This window comes from Podarcis muralis, chromosome 6 (genome assembly GCF_964188315.1).
Source record: "Podarcis muralis chromosome 6, rPodMur119.hap1.1, whole genome shotgun sequence".
In the NCBI taxonomy this organism is placed as follows: domain Eukaryota; kingdom Metazoa; phylum Chordata; class Lepidosauria; order Squamata; family Lacertidae; genus Podarcis; species Podarcis muralis.
The window spans coordinates 82,779,758-82,797,005 of NC_135660.1; the positions used below are offsets into that span (position 1 = coordinate 82,779,758).

Consider the following 17,248-nt stretch of genomic DNA (forward strand, 5'->3'; position numbering starts at 1 on the left):
CATGGGGAACAGCAACAGAGGCTTGGGCAGAGTCCTGCTCACCTTGAAACAGTGGCAAATTCGTATACCACCCTTCACCCATAGATGACAGGGCGCTCACAACATAAAAATACAAATTGAGAACACAAAATATTTAATAAAACGAGAACAAAAACAAACCAATAAAACAAGAACAAAAACGAACTCTCCCTGTGTTGGTGGAGGAAGAAGACACCCCCACCAGAGAGTAAGGAATTTCCCCCTGCAGGAAAATAGAGGTGGCCTTGGAAATAAATAGGACACCCTCCTCCCCAAGTGACATGCACTGCTCCACAAAGGAGGTGCTAGCTCAGGGTTCCTCAAACTTCACCCTCCAGATGTTTTGAGACTACAGTTCCCATCATCCCTGACCACTGGTTCTGCTAGCTAGGGATCATGGGAGTTGTAGGCCAAAAACATCTGGAGGGCTGAGTTTGAGGAAGCCTGTGCTAGCTCAATTTATCCTCTGCCAGTCTGCTCACTAACACTGGTCCCTCCTCCTTCCACCCTGTTGTTTCTTCCCTCCATCCTGTCCCAACCCTGCTCTTCCTTTCCGCCATGTTTCTGCCATCTGTCCATCTCTGTGCTCTTCTTCAGAGTCTTCCTGTGCTCTTTCCCCCCTACTGACTCACAATCCCTCTGTGCACCCTAACACATCCTCTGCATTAGATTATGTTAGTGGAGAAACACACATTCTGAGAGTTAATAATAAAAGCCTTGGATTTAGGCATATAGACAGAATCACTATAATGATTTTATTTTATTTTTTGAAAAAGAAACCTTCATTGGGCTAGAAAGAACTTGTTAAATATGCAGGGTTTTGTTTTAACTCGTTCTTTCTGGCCCACTGAAGAAAGCAATGCTATGTAAGATGTACTGTGCTATATAATGGTGCAATTTCACTGTCACTAATGACGCCACTCCAAGTAGAACCATGTTGGGTGGTGATGTTAATGAAGCCTTTGTGCTTGTTCTCGATTTATCCATTGTTCTGCAATATTATCCTCCCACCAACAAGACCCCCACAATTATTTCTCACATTCTTAGTCAAGCATTGAATTATGAAACAAGGGCAGGAGCTCATAAAGGCCCCTAATGTTAAATTACATGGATGGTGATTGCTTGCTGCCTATCTCTCATAGCTTACAGTCAGTGGTTCCCCAACACCACACAGACACATTTACTGGAATGTGTTCAGAACAATTACAAAGCAGGAGTGACCTGGATGGTCTAAATGTTACCTCTGAAAGTGCTTTGCTCATTATCTGCCACCTGCTGCCAGTTCAGCTGCCAGCTGATGAATACAGTCTTACATTGTGCACAACAAAAGGGGGAGGATTGGTGACCCTCCATGAGACTGGTGCATTGAACAGTGTGGTGCCATTGCCTTAACAACATGAACTTTAGCCACGCTCTTTTCTGTAAATGAATACAGATTATCATTTAGGAGGTGGTAGGTTCCCAAGGGAGGCAAGTCTCAACTTTGCAAACTGGTCGCTGCCATTGTTTGGCCAAGTAGTGAGGATAATTCCCCCGTACTTTGCACCTGTTGCGGAATTGGGGAAAACATGATGGTAGTCAAATTCTCCACACCAGTTAGCATGATGACACAGATGACTGGTTCACCAGTGGGTTATATGCACACTGTAGTAGGATATCAGCAAGAGATTGTCTCTACTCATTCCCATAGATCACCAATGAATATTGGGAGACATGTGGGAAATTAATGGCAGGAAGCGTGGGAGTACAATACTTCATATGCAGCAACCTTCTGAAAACTTGTGAGGAATAAAAATGTTAGTTTAATCTGTGTTGTGATGAAAATGTCCATCCCTCAGTTGGCCATTTCAGCTCAGTCTTTGAACCAGTTTACACACTAAATAGTCAGCAAAAACTCAACACTCCGCAAAGATCATAGACTATTGTATTACTTGGAAATCAATCTCATTGATGTCAGTTGGAGTTGCCTGCCTCCCCTCCCCACTGTGATCTGCAACATACTTTCTTGAAAAGAAGTTCAGCTGAAATCAAAGAAGCTTACTTCTAAGTAAAAATAATTAGGATTGAGATGTAAGGCACTGGAGGCTGTGTCATGGAACATTATAAAATGCTGTCATATTCGCTACTGTCAAATCTGATTCTTTGGTTGCTCATTTGCAATGGTATGTTAAGACTGCAATCCTAATTATAGTTACCAGGAAATGACTCCCAATGCACTCAGTGGAAATCACTTTTGTGAAAACATGTGTAAATTAAGGATTAAGCTGCAAACTATGCAGTGAATGCTTATACTACATTTAGGAACCCCTTTTTATGTTACTTAAAAGAAGAAGAAAAAGCCTTTGTAATGGAAGCCCAAAGCCCTCACTAGTCATTCCAGTCCGCCATATTCTCTGCCTTTGGAGAAAAAATATTTGGGTATAACTTAACATCTTACTTATTTGCATGTAAAACAAAATACAGTGGTACCTCAGGTTACAAACGCTTCAGGTTACAAACTCCGCTAACCTGGAAGAGTTCCCTCAAGTTGAGAACTTTCCCCCAGGATGAGAACAGAAATCTCATCAGTGTGCCTGCAGTGCAGCAGCAGCAAGAGGCCCCATTAGCAAAAGCACGCCTCTGGTTAAGAACAGTTTCATGTTAAGAACAGACCTCCGGAATGAATTAAGTACCACTGTACCACTAGAGGTACCACTGTATTTGCAAGGAGATCTGTAGTCTTGCTGCATTAGCTGTTATGTAAAGGTAAAGGTAAAGGGACCCCTGACCATTAGGTCCAGTCGTGGCTGACGCTGGGGTTGCGGCGCTCATCTCGCTTTATTGGCCGAGGGAGCCAGCGTACAGCTTCCGGGTCAAGTGGCCAGCATGACTAAGCCGCTTCTGGCAAACCAGAGCAGCGCACGGAAACACCGTTTACCTTCTCCAGTTCAAAGTTCACCACCGGGGGGGGGGGGCTTCCTGCCACCTGTGGAGGTGGCCTTACCTTGCCCCTGCTAATGGGACTGCTCATAGTGCACTGGGTCCTTCCTTACGGCAAATAAAACTCACAGGAAGAAATTGAGATAGACACTGTCAGGGCTACACCTTCACGTGTTGTTGGATTCCAATTCCCTCAACCCTAACCAGCGTGGCCGTTGGTCGGGGCTGATGGGAGTTGTAGTTCAGCAACATCTGGAGAGTCAATGGGTTTCCAATCCCTGATCGAGATCTTATAAATAAAGGTTGGTGATCACCAGTGCTTCCTTTTTCTAGAAAAATAGGTGCAAGTACTCACCATGAAGTTATTACAGTAAGTGCCACACATTTTAATAACAGAAAAGAGAGGTGCCGGTACTGCATACCCTTGAGTGCCCCCTGAACGAAAAGGCACCGATCACAAAATTCCAGAAGATACACAGTTACACAGTAAAATTAAGTGCTGGGTGGAAAAAATCCAAGGGAAAGAGGAAGGATACTTTTAAACAAGAAGCCTGGATCATGTTTTCTTTGGATAAGCATATTTTGGTATTAAATTGAGGATATGGTTAAGGAATAATCACTTATTAGCTAAATAAATTTATAGTTTTAGGAAAATAGACTTTTTACATGGTGCTTACCCCAAGCATACCTTTGACCAGTGCATGATCTGGATTAAGACTTCAATTCTTTTACAACTTTAGCTCTTACAATATACTGTAATGTAGAATAATCTCTTTTTAGCAAACAGTTTTCAGATGAAGGAACCTTTGATTATCATGGGCAATAAACCTGGTGATTGAAAGAAACCACCAGCATCATGTTTTCTTCTTCTTTCTTCTCCTTCTTTTTTGGCGATCACTCGTAGCCGAGTAAGATTGTCTTCATAAACACTGTTTTAGCAATGAGTCCATAAGTGACTGTGGAGGCCAATTTTGGACCCACACGTCCTTCCACAGTGGGGACATTGGTTTCCAGACAGGAGTTGATCATGGTGTGGATTTGCCAAGTGTGCCTTCCTCTTAGCACGTTTCTCCCTTGCGTTCTGAGTTCGAGTGTCTTCAAAGTCCATGACACCTTTGGTAAAGCATCATGTAACCCTTTCAGCAAGCATCACTAGAAACTACTAGTTGTAGGCCAAACTCAGATCTGGTTTAAGATCAGGCTAGGTCAACAAGCATTAAACCAGAGTTCCTCTTTTTTGTGTGTAAAGAGGAATTCCTAGTTTAAACAGACCAGGTTTGAAGCGCTTAAGCAAAGAGGAAAGAGGTGAGGGATGAGTGAATGGGCCATAGTTAAGCAAGCAGAATTGTTACACCCAAAAGGGCCTGTGTCTCATTATTATGTGCACATAACCAGTTGGCCATTTGCTCGTAATAATCTTTTGCTAAATTAGACCGCTGAAGTATTTTGGTGTCTCTGGGCTTCTCAATGTGTCGGTATTTTCCTTTTTCTCTTTCAGGAATGAACTGGAGGCACACACCAGTAGATTGGTGCTTCTTTCCTTTCCCCCTTTCACATTTCTTTCTTTCCACAACAAAGCAGTGATTTTCCAAATTCTCTTGCGCTTGCTTGTGTTCCTGCCTGGTTGTTCCTCTCAGCAAACTTTTAACTGTGCCCTCCCTTTTCTTTCCCCTGTCCCAGGCACATAGTTGTCTGTGGCCACATAACTTTGGAAAGCGTGTCCAACTTCCTGAAGGACTTCCTGCACAAGGACAGGGATGATGTGAACGTAGAAATTGTCTTTCTGCATAAGTAAGTACAAAATTCACACCTTCAATTACCAGCTTCAACATGCTTTTTTAAATTATTATTTTTTAAAAAAAGGAAAGAAAAAATATAAAGTGAAGTTTGTCTGTCAGTTCATGTGGAACAGGAGTGAGAACCAACAATCATGGCCAGCAACCCAGTGGAACTGTGTGTGGTCTTGTACCAAGAAAGATGCTCATGAAACTTCAATAAGAAGCAAACGTTCTGTCTGTTGTGAATGTGCATTGACTCTTCAGTAGACAAGTTAAGATGGACAGGATTGTTAGAAAGTAGGAAGTTTGGAAACCACCAGCCGGCATAATATAGGGTGATACCCAAGTTTCATTCCACTTGCACAACGGCCATTCCATTAGCAGGAGTCTATTTCTTAGTGTACCACAAGAGCTGAATTCAGTGGGTGTCTCGTGCTTGCAAAATTTGTTTCACAACCTATACTGCAGAACAATGCTATAATACTTTGTAACAGTTAAGCTTACCCATTGTCCCCCCGCTTCTTAAAAATAACTATAAATATTATAATGCTTATTAAAGAGGAAATCATTCAATGTAAGAAAACATGATTATGGCCTCAAATATACTCTATAGCTTGTCATCCTATAACTCCCAAGACTTGGAACCAAAAATTCATCACTCTGTACCATGAAGTCAAAAAAACAGTCCAGCCCTAGTCATTAACAAGAGGATGACCACAAAAGGTTTTATATATTTTGCATTATGGAAGGAATGTCAAAATTCAATCAACAGATGCAAAACTGGCTCAAATCAGTTTGTCATTCCTTATTTCAGATTATGAATTGGCCCCGGTAGTAATGCTTGAATGCATTATGAATCCAAGCATAAATTTCCCTGAGAAGTTATTCTGCAACTCGGAATGTAAAATGAGATTTTGCACATGTACAGAATGGTTGTTGTTGTTTTTTAGCATAAGCCTACTTTTTGTCCATGTCTTGGAAACTAATCATTGCTCCGACGGTGCTAAACCAACAGGCTGCCTGGCTCTTAAATAACATTTTGGGGAAGTGCAGGGAATTGCTGGGGTGCTAGAAACAATAAGCTATACAGTCTCTAAGACCATCTGGCAAAGCCCCAGAAATCGTCCCAACCCAAATAACTTCTGGCTTAAATAAGAACCTGTTACATGCCCTCTGTTAGCCCTTCCCCCAGATATTTGGGGCTTAGGTTGAGGCTGAAACAATCTTTTGAAAAAATAAACTTTAAATGCAAATTGAATACTTCTGTGGAGAGCAGGTTCATACATGCATGTTCATGACTTTATTTCTCTATATTACTGTATATAAAAATGGCTGGCAATTGAATATAAGAACAGCAGAAGCATTGTACTTGAGATGATGCATTGTGCTATTCAAGTTCTGTCTCTGGCTGTATCCAGCTTTGCAAGTCAATCCACAAGTTTTTAGTCCACAATATTTCTTACTAGCCCACTTGCATACACTTAAAGGTAAAGGGACCCCTGACCATTAGGTCCAGTCATGACCGACTCTGGGGTTGCGGCGCTCATCTCGCTTTATTGGCCGAGGGAGCCGGCGTACAGCTTCCAGGTTGTGTGGCCAGCATGACTAAGCCGCTTCTGGCGAACCAGAGCAGCGCACGGAAACGCTGTTTACCTTCCCGCTGGAGCGGTACCTATTTATCTACTTGCACTCTGACGTGCTTTCGAACTGCTAGGTTGGCAGGAGCAGGAACCGAGCAATGGGAGCTCACCCCATCACGGGGATCCGAACCGTCGACCTTTTGATCGGCAAGTCCTAGGCTCTGTGGTTTAAGCCACAGCACCACCCGTGTCCCCTTGATTACACTTACTTAATGTTCAATCATATATGGTATTGATAGATAGGAAGGCTTCCTTCCTTCCTTCCTTCCTTCCTTCCTTCCTTCCTTCCTTCCTTCCTTCCTTCCTTCCTTCCTTCCTCTCTTCCAGTCTATGAAAGTGTCTCTTCCTGGTTCCCTGCTTGGAGGCTATCCATGATTGCCACAGGTGGTTAGATGGGTAACTAACTATTTACAAACTTCCAGAGAGGCAGAAGTGTTCCTCTCTTGCAAATATTAATGACTATGAAACAATACACACATAAAAAAGAGAGGCTGGATCTCAGATTCTCTAGACAGATTTTAATAATTCCCCATAAATGTCCTTGCCAATAGTCATGAATGCTCTAAAGTAGTTGCTGTTTGTCATGATCCTGCCATTACAATAAAATCCAACATCAGATCTGACATGTCTTCCAGAACTGACAGGGTTGTTGTTTTTCCTTTTTTTCAAAGCTGCTTGTAAGGCAGTTTTGACCTTTCTCTTATCAGTTAAATGCTGGGAGCAATTTTGAAAGGAGTGATATCAGTGCCCTTAACAGCAGGCTACATTAACCGGGGTATAATTATCTGAGAAGTGTGGGATAAAGCAAAGTGCAAATGGCACAGTGGTGCTTTTGTTTTGTTTTTAACAGATTAGCTCAGTTCTCATGTAACATTAAGCCAAACTTTGGCTTGGCACAAAGGAGAAAATATCTGAGCACTTAGGGGAAGGATCACGGCCGTTGTCTCAAACTGGGCTCATGGTTTATATTTCCCAGAGAAATCACAAGCAGTAAGCCATTGCACAACTCACGTAGGAGTAACGCCACATGCTAAACCAAACCATGGCTAAGCTCACAGCAAGAGGAGCCAAACTACCCTGATATTCTCACTGGGAGTCCATTTGATTGCTCAAGTCATGCAAAGCCACAGTTTGCTTAGTATGGTCACTGTGTTACTCAAAGTGGGGAATGACTATAGAAAGGATCGCCTCAAAGCTCTGAGCATTTTAGGTTGTTCCCGTCTAGCAAGTCACCAAGGATGGCAAAGTGGAAATGGTGAGGCATTAGAGTTTCCAACTTTTGCATAAGACAGTGCTGACACCTAAAACTGTGTGTTTCAGCATAGGTAGATTGTCTCCTGTCTCGTGCTTTAAAAAAAGGGATCTAAATGCAAAGTGAGAGCATCCACAGTAACTCTCCAAATGATTGGAATTGGCCTCCTAATGAAATAAATAGTATGGACGGTCTCTTGACCTCTGACGAAACCATCTTAAAAAAAAAAAAAGCTTTTTACAGAATGTAGGGAAATTACAATAATTACAATGACAACAATGCATATATTCTTCTTCTCCTATTCTTCTTTCTTTTTAAATGTTTCTGTTCTGATGACTTGCCAGATTGGACCAGTAAAATTATGGATTGTTGACAACCTTAGTAGAGATAGAAAGGAAGAGAAAATTAGAACAAAAACCACTCATGGTTCCTACAGAATTGACTCCATACCTATTAAATAATTTTGTAAAATGAAGACAAAAAACAGGAGTAATGCTCACAAACTGACTTTATTCTGCTTGTTTTGTCCTTTCTTTTTCAATCTAGTATCTCCCCTAACCTTGAGTTGGAAGCTCTTTTTAAACGACACTTCACTCAGGTGGAATTTTTTCAGGGTTCAGTTCTCAATCCGCATGACCTGGCTAGAGTAAAGGTATTGGTTTCCTTCCTTTTTTTCTACCCTTCTGTTTGGTGTCTGCATTTAACTAAGGGTCCTGCTGTATAGTTACAGTTATTTTCTTTCCAGGTGGAAAAATGGGATGTGTAGTTTTGTGAGGAAGGCAAGAAAATCTTAGCATCTTTACCAAACTAAACTACAGTTCCCATGATCCTTTGGGAATAGCTATGGGAGTAAAAGTGATACTGGGTTGTAGTACAGATACAACCTCGAAACAATCTGTTGGTTATTCCAACTTCAGAGGGGATCGAAAGGAACCTTTCAATTAATTATCAGCAGGAAAAGAGGCGGGGGACTTGATGTGCTTGTAAACTAGCAGATCGGGTATAAAAGGTGTGAAAGCATTTGTTATTTTCAGAATGGGTGGTGACTCCCCGCCCCCCCATGGAATAACATCAAAATATGCCTGCAGATGCCCACAGTTGAGGCAGTGTCTGAGCCAGGATATCAATGTGAGAGGAAACTATGGAAGCTAAAACTCTGATTGCATAGAGTTCCAGCTCCCATGGAAACCTTTATGCATAGAGGTCTGAATGTATAGATTTCCTCAGCTGTCACATCCATGTCTAATATGTGGATGTCAGATGTGAGACCAGCAACATGACCCTGCTGCTTCTTTCTGTGCGTGGATTCTCTTAACACAGATAATTTGTGAAGGAGGATCCTGTACCTCATCTATGAAAAGGTTCAGGGTTTGATGTTATGTTACCCATTCTTTTCAGTTGCTTTCACTCCTTGGGGGTTTTCTGTTGGGGCAACTGTGTTTCCACACTTTCAATCGTAGAGATTGTCCTGGCCTGCAATAGTTTGAAAGTCCCTCTATCCCTGGACTTTTCACAACTCTTCTTCCAATTTGTGAAAACCTCAAAGAGGATTCTTCTACCTCTCCCCACAGCCATGGATATGTGTTACCCCTCCCTGCTTCCTCCCACCTGTGTTTTTGGAGTTTACATCATTGGCAGAAGCGACTTGCGTGGTGGGGCAGGACCACAACACTAGCTTCCTGGCAGTGGTGTTGCTGCCGTGCATCAAGAGTGGGAGTTGCATTGGGAAATAGCCAATCTGGCATTTGTGCCCAATGTGTCCACACAGACCTCCCCACCATCTCTTGGTAAACGGCAGTGACACTCCTACAGTTAAATTGGTGTTGTGGCTCCACCTCACTAAGCAAGCAGTTTCTAATCCTCAGGAGTCTTCCACTTTCTGGAATGCTGTTATTGTGGAAAGGCCAGGCTTTTGAGGCCTAGTCTCCTCTGCCTGAGACAATATGGTGTTAAGAATAGAGTAGTGGAGGACTAGAGATACCCTCCTTGGTTGGCCACTGTGAGAACAGGATGCTGGACTAGATCAGCCTTTGGACTGATCCAGAAAGCTCTTCTTGTGTGACTCATGTAGCTCATGGCATGGTACATCACACATGATTCCACAGTCTAGTGCAGGAATGATGAGGTTCCATGAAAGCTGATAAGGGTCGGAGAAAATTATTGTAAACATCAGATTGCTCTTTATGTTTGTTTTCTCCTTTGGTGTCCAGATAGAGTCAGCAGACGCGTGCCTAATCCTTGCCAACAAATACTGCGCTGACCCAGATGCTGAAGATGCCTCCAATATTATGAGGTAATTTAGAACAGGACATTTTGATTCAGTTTTACTCCATGAAACAAAGAAACATGGAAAGAACGGAACCAGGCCTATTATTGGGCAAGCGAGGCAACTGCCTCAGTCAGCAAATGCTGAGGAGGAGGAGGAGTCCCTCCTGCTGTTTCCTTCCATGCCCCTTTGACCATTCCTCTCCCTTGAAGGACAGAGCTATGTTTGCTACGTGGCATGTCCTGCACCCCTCCCACCTAAATTAGCCGGCCGCCTCATGCCTGGTGGAGGACTTAGAAGTAAGATTTGACTGTTAGTCCAGTCAGCTTCTGCATGTTGAATGAAGCTTCTTGCCCGCCCCAGGCAGCAAAATCTCAGAGAAGAAACACTGGATCATGAACACAGATCTCATACTGTTTACTTTTATATTTTCAATCTGTTTCTGAGCTCTCGGGATACGTTGGGTTAAAAGTGAGGATAATGATGGTGTTTCTCATAGCATCCTCTTCCTCTCTCTCCTTTTCAGGAATTTGTTTGTTTGTTTGTTTCATAAAATTTATGTACTGCTTGATTGGAGGAAAAAGCCACAAAGCAGTTTACAAAAAATAGATAACCTTATCACTAAAAAAACAACAACCGCTACCATAATTAAAAAACAAAACAAAACCTACAATAGAGTGTGCTAAAACAAATTAAAACTCATAAAGCTTTCTAAACATCTTGGTAGGCTTGTCTAAATAAGAATGTCTTCCGCAGATGCTGAACAAAATTCATCGAAGGCGCCAGCCTGATATCAAAAGGCAGGGAGTTCCAAAGTGTCAGTGCTGCCACACTAAACAATTGAGTTTTTATATAGAAAAATGGGAACTGGGCAGAACAGGAACTGCTCAGATTCCAAGTCCAACACCCTAGGCAGGAAATGCTGAGACATTCCTCTCCCTTTCCCTCTCAACATTTCATTCACTGAGGCTGCAGGCTCCCAAATCTAGCACTTGCCATAGGATCACACTGTTAAAATCTACCCTTCCCTCACAAGTATCTTAGCTAATGTGGTTGCAGTTAGTTGCCTTCATTATTGCTATCACACATTTCTAGAATCTATAATGCTCCCACTAAGTGGTTCCTTCAGCATATCATAAAAATAGCACATAGACTCTTGGGAGATGCATCATTTGTGCGGTAAGCAAATCTCCCTGTCATATGAGTCTTGTAAGAAGGGGGGGGGGGTTTATTCAGAATCCAGTTAGCTATGTAACAATCTGACTGGTTGGGGACATGAAACACCAGTCTCCTTCTCATAGGAAGTTAGTTCCTCCTTGCTTCTAACCTGTTGGATTTAAGCTTTATTCACAACTGAAAAATACAGCTCCCAATCTAGGTGGTACTGATTTCTAAAGGGAAAAAAATGTTATGGTTCATCTCAATGGCAGAAAGGTAGCAAAGCAATCACAAATGTAGGGTTATAATAAGACAGCTTTCCTTATTATTTGCATTGTGCTCATACAGATCTTATTTAATGGAACCAATCTGCCCCTTTTTTAAAAAAACAACCCACCACAACACTAAAATGTCAGAGTGCCATTAAAAATGAACTAATGCAGTGAATTGGCCCATGTTCAGAACCAATTTTATTGGGCTGTCACACACACACACATCCTGCAAAATGAAGGCAGAGCTATGAGAAGCAATTTAAATTCAAGGAGCGCTGCATGGGGTGGTGCCCATTCTTCTTTATTTTATTTTTTCCTGAGTGCCATTTTGAGAGGAAGTTCTTAAGGCAGCAGTACAATAAGTAAGAGCAGCTGCTGTTCTGATGGGGCTTGCGTAGGCCTCTTGTAAAAGCCCCGGTGTGAAAACCAACTGAGGTTGGATAGCAGCAGTGTGTCACCCATAATGGCAACAACAGCTCTGGGAATTGAACCCAGAATCTCAAGGTTGTGAGCTAGGATTTAGCCTAATAAGCTACATGGCACTGTGCTTTCTCAGGAGTCAGAGCCCTCTTCAGGAATAGGGGACTAAGAGTATGGAACTTCAAACCCTGAGGTTGGTAGGAGCCTCTGAATTCACCAGGCCTTGTATAAGTCCTATGTGTCTGGCCTTCTACCCTTGCCTCATCAACAAAATATATACATTGTGCTTATTGCGCTTCAGGCTCCAACCCCTACTCAAGCACTCGACCTCCAGGGACTGTGGGTCGGAGATCACAGTCTGGATTTGTGTATAGCCATATGTAGTTCTGGCATGGTGTGATAGCTCATGCCTTCTCTTCTCCCACAAGGCAGTCTGGGGAGGTAAACCCCAGACCAGCTACAGAAGTACCACAGGTGCTTCCCTGTTCCTATTTGGCCAGTTTTGCAAATAACTTGATTAACAGCACCAACTAGGAAATAGGTGACCAAATACCTATGGCAGGGTTGGGGAACCAGCAGGGCACTCACTCAGGCATCCAATGCACAAAGGAAGTTGGCTTTGGTTTTACTGCTGGCTCACACTTCCCAGCAGAAAGCAAGCTTTGATTGTACCGCACACCAGTTGAAGCCTACTGGATCGAGTTTACCTACAGAAAGCAGGCTTTGGCTCTTAGGCCAAATCCATATTTGCTTTAAAGTACCATGCAGGGCTCTCTGCAAGCCTTGTGTGGTGCTTTGAAGTCCCAACTTTGGGATTTCAAAGTGTCCAATCATCTGACATAATTGACAGGTGGCTAGCCCCTCTCCCCTTTCAAATCTGACTTGCAAGACTAGGATCTGACAAGAACCTCTGTTACTACATATAGCAACAAAGTTGTGGAATATCCCTTTCCGTGCCCCCCCCCCCAAAAAAAAACACACACACACACAACCCTGGCTTCTTTAATTTTCCAAAGGCACATTTTAATCTGGTGGGAGAACTCTTGCTTTGATTTTAAATTATATACATAGATTAAAGAGAAATCCAGATGCAGATTAGTGAGCTTTTAAATAGATTCCATGTGTTTAATTAAAAAAAAAAGTTATTGGGTGAACAGAATCCTCCTGCGTATTTGCAGAACAAACGAGTTTGATTCAATAAAATTGAATGCTTAATTAAATGCTTCAGCTAAAAAAGAGTTTAAGAAGGAGAATTAAGAGTGGGATAAATATCTTTGCAAATTGCTTCTTGCTTGTCAGAGCAAGCTATGCAACCAATTTTGTCAAGTCCATGCTTGGCTGTGGAATATAGGAGCAATACATTCCCCTCCACTCCCAGTAGCTGACTGGAAATCTTCGCTTGCGGTATTGTTACCATAACATTTGTTTGTTTGGTGAAGGCTTTGGAGATCTATTTTGTGGGCGGGGGAAAGAAGCAAGGCAAGAGCATTCATATTCACTGCACCCCTTGGGAGCTGAACCACATTGTGAAATCATTCGTTCCTGTTCTGCCCTACATCTGGGACATTGTCCCTTAGCCATTATCTGTACTGTCACAAAATGGTCAATTCAAGGACAGGTCACAAGTCTCCTCCCCCCAACCTTTGTTTGACAGGAGCTACTATTTGTTTTCCAATAAATGTAGTATTGTGTTGTGTCTTCCTGCTTTTTAATAAAGTGGATAGAATATGTATGGATTTTTAGCCAGAACCAGAGGTTCTTGCCTCACTTTAATCATGGGATATAAATTGTAATGTACAAAATGTATTATGGGTGGTGTGTATAGAGAAACACAGTGTCGTATGAGTGACCCAGGCTAGTCAACAAGGGAATGGGGCCCAAACATATTGATTTTTTTTTTTTGCTAACAATGTAGACACGACCCAACAGAGCAATAAGTTGTTACAATTCAGAGGCGCAGTGTTTGACCTCGAGCCCAGCAAGTTAGGAAGTTTGAATTTGAACTACACAGTCCTATAGAGTTTTCTGGGTGGAAATGGTGGACATAAAGTCCTGTGTTAACAGTTCACAGTAGGCTGTGCAACATTTGCCCCTTTTGATCAAACCCTGGTTTCATACCATGGTTTGGAGGGAGCCCTTAAGCCATAGTTTCCTGGTTTAGGCATTATGGAAAGCTGTATTTTAAGTAGCCACTGAAGTACGTGAAGGAGTTATTGAACTGAAAAATATGACATCCTATTTGGCCATGGAGTCATATTTGTGGAATTGCTGTTGAGTGAAAATAACAAATGTTGGTGTGTTTTCTTTTCAGAGTAATTTCCATCAAGAATTATCATCCGAAAATAAGAATAATCACCCAGATGCTGCAGTATCACAACAAGGTAATAGAAAGTCTGTGGGATGCTCATCTCCAAGCTTTCTCTTGTTAACACCTCTCTCATAAGCCTCTCTTGTAAATTTCAGTAATGTGCAGGAAATTATGAATAAAGCTAATCTGTAACACAGTTACATTCTGATTAAGATACAGCCTTTAAGGGTGGTTACAGCCATTTTATTGCACATATTACCACCATCTACACTTAATAAGTGGTAAAATCATCCTCACCACTTGGCAGAATTCTCTGAATGACCAAGTTTACTCCAGGATTTCATCCCAAGGTTACTTGGTCATTAGTATGGGTTCTCTGCAACAGTCTAACCAGTTAAAGCTTGAGGGCCTTCTCGGTTGTGGCACCCGCCCTGTGGAACACCCTCCCATCAGATGTCAAGGAAGATTTAGAAGATATCTGAAGGCAACCCTGCTTAGGGAAGTTTTTAATGTTTGATGTTTTATCGTGTTTTTAATATTCTGTTGGGAGCTGCCCAGAATGGCTGGGGAAACCCAGCCAGATGGGCAGTGTGTGTGTGTGTGTAGTAAAAAAACCAAGACAAAAGAGGTAACCAAGCTATTGGTTGAACTTTTTTTACTGCTAAGTGCTGTACTGAGTGTTTCCACTCATCAGTTGTGAACGTGTGTTTAAATATGTGGCAAAATTGTAAGTACTTTTTAATGTGGTAAACCTTGATTTATCCAACTATGACAACACAGAGAATGAGACGTGAAGGGGCTGGAGTGGTACATTTCTGTTTTCCAACATTTCTCTGTGGGACAGCTAGTTGTACTAGCCAGCCAGAATATCATCCTCCTGGCCAGTTGCCTGTTAAAAGGACATCAACCAGCAATACCCTGTGTGTTCAGTGTTCTTTTTCTGTACAGTGGTACCTCGGGTTAAGTACTTAATTCGTTCCGGAGGTCCGTTCTTAACCTGAAACTGTTCTTAACCTGAAGCACCACTTTAGCTAATGGGGCCTCCCGCTGCCGCCGCACCACTGCTGCGCAATATCTGTTCTCATCCTGAAGCAAAGTTCTTAACCCGAGGAACTATTTTTGGGTTAGCGGAGTCTGTAACCTGAAGCGTCTGTCACCTGAAGCGTATGTAACCCGAGGTACCACTGTACAGTCAATAAAATTCATTTCTTGTGCAGAAAATATGACACTGTTTGGGCAGGACTCTGCATTCGGGGCCATTCTGCCCTTAGGGCAACTATTTTCAAATAAGAAAAGGCACTCTGCACATGCTCTGATACACTCATTTATGAGTAGGGTAGAAGTGATTTTTTTTAACCGAACAACTAGCAACCCTAGAGCAGTTGCCTGTTCCCCCCTCCTCTTCCCGATCCTTTGTTAGCAAAATGCAGATGCAAATGTTTGGTTAGGGTGTTTTTTTTTACTTTTTCTTTAACCTGTGTTTTTCCTTTGCAGGCCCATCTGCTAAATATCCCAAGCTGGAATTGGAAAGAAGGGGATGATGCAATATGCCTTGCAGAACTCAAGCTGGGCTTCATCGCCCAGAGCTGCCTGGCACCAGGCCTATCGACAATGCTGGCAAACCTCTTCTCCATGAGGTCATTTATAAAGGTAATGTCTCATCTTATTACAGGACATTAGCATGGGATTCAATTTGTCATGGGGCTGAGTAGAGTGCATGGCCTAAACTCAAAACAGAGAGAAACACATCAGTTCTGATGGTTAAAACATTAAACAACATATTCCAAAGGAAAATAAAACCCATAGCCTATTACAAATTGGGCAGTGGGCCAGGTTCCTTCAAAATTATGCTTTTGTTTTTGTTTGGCACATCCATGGGCATTAAAGATTGTTCAAAGTGCATTTTTAATACTTTATTTCTTTCAGATAAACCACATGTTTATCAATGTAGAAAGCCCCCACAGGTTTGTTATATATATATATATATATATATATATATATATATATATATATATATATATACATACATATATAAAAAGTGATCTCTATCCAATCCATATGGCAACAAAGTGCCGAGAGGGGAAAAAGACACAAAAGTTTTCCTTTCTTGGCTTCTCCACACACCCCATTTCCAACCCATCAAGTGGCCAATGGATCCCTTACCTCAAGTATAAAATACAGAACATGTGTCTGTACAAAAGCCCAAGTCTCCAACAATAATAATTCATTTATCCTCTTCAGTCAACGAGGCCCTCGAGGGTTACATGAAAATAGTAATAAATTATAAAGCCCAATGATTCTCAAGCATTTGGAGGCGACTACAGTAGGGACTTCTCGGCTAAAACCCCACTAGTTCCCTCAGTGTTAATTTGCTCCCATTTGGTCTTTGGCTGCTCTTCCCGGATTGGGAACTTGGGCTGATTCATTTGGACAAACGGAATGCAAGGAAACAGGACCGCAGTCATGAAAGAAAGGGGATGGAATACTCTAGTAATTGTTCTGCACAGCAAACATGGAGAAGCTGCCTAGAGCATAGCAGAGGTAGACAACCTTGTAGGGGCTGAGGGCCACATTCCAATGGAGGAAAGTGGCCGAGGGCTACACACTTGTGGTGGCCAAGGCCAAAGTGAACAGGAAAACCCATTTTTCTCTTTCCCCACTTTCCTCTTAATTAATCCATTCTCCTCCCTCCTCTCTTTCTTTCCCTCCTTCCCTCTCTCATTCATCTGTTCACTCATTCTCTGTCACACATACATGGAGGCTTCCACAACCCTAGACAATCAATTTTATTAAAGCTTTTCAACCTAATATACCATAAAATTCAAACTAAAGAGAACTATATATATATATATATATATATATATATATATATATATATATATATATACCCCAATATAACAGGAAAACTAAACTTAAACTAAGAGGGGGGAGCAAAATACAGTAATAATAATCCTCATATGATCCTCATAAAACACAAAATTATAAATATATCTATGTAGTGCTCAGTCACCATTTTATCTTAATCTCCACACACAGAGAGCTGAAACCTCCCACCTGGCAGACCTTCCTCTTCCTCAGTCTCCCACCCTAAATAGCAGTTATATACATAATTGGCCGAGAAGGAAACAGAAGTATCTCTTTTTAATCTTCCTGTTCTTTCTCTAACACTACATATTTCTCAATGCAGAGGTGAGGGAGGAAGTGGGGATATTCGGGC

The 17,248-nt window shown here is 42.0% G+C and overlaps 1 protein-coding gene across 8 annotated transcripts in view; it reads left to right on the forward strand.

Annotated features, from left to right (window-relative positions):
- The window catches only part of KCNMA1 (potassium calcium-activated channel subfamily M alpha 1), a 544,144-nt gene that overhangs the window by 364,020 nt on the left and 162,876 nt on the right, over positions 1-17,248 (forward strand). For all 8 annotated transcript variants that reach the window (XM_077930638.1, XM_028729135.2, XM_077930634.1 and 5 more), the window contains exons 10-14: positions 4,618-4,728; positions 8,154-8,259; positions 9,818-9,900; positions 14,035-14,104; positions 15,526-15,681. In XM_077930638.1, the coding sequence (XP_077786764.1) occupies positions 4,618-4,728; positions 8,154-8,259; positions 9,818-9,900; positions 14,035-14,104; positions 15,526-15,681 (526 nt within the window). The remainder of the gene's footprint in view (positions 1-4,617; positions 4,729-8,153; positions 8,260-9,817; positions 9,901-14,034; positions 14,105-15,525; positions 15,682-17,248) is intronic.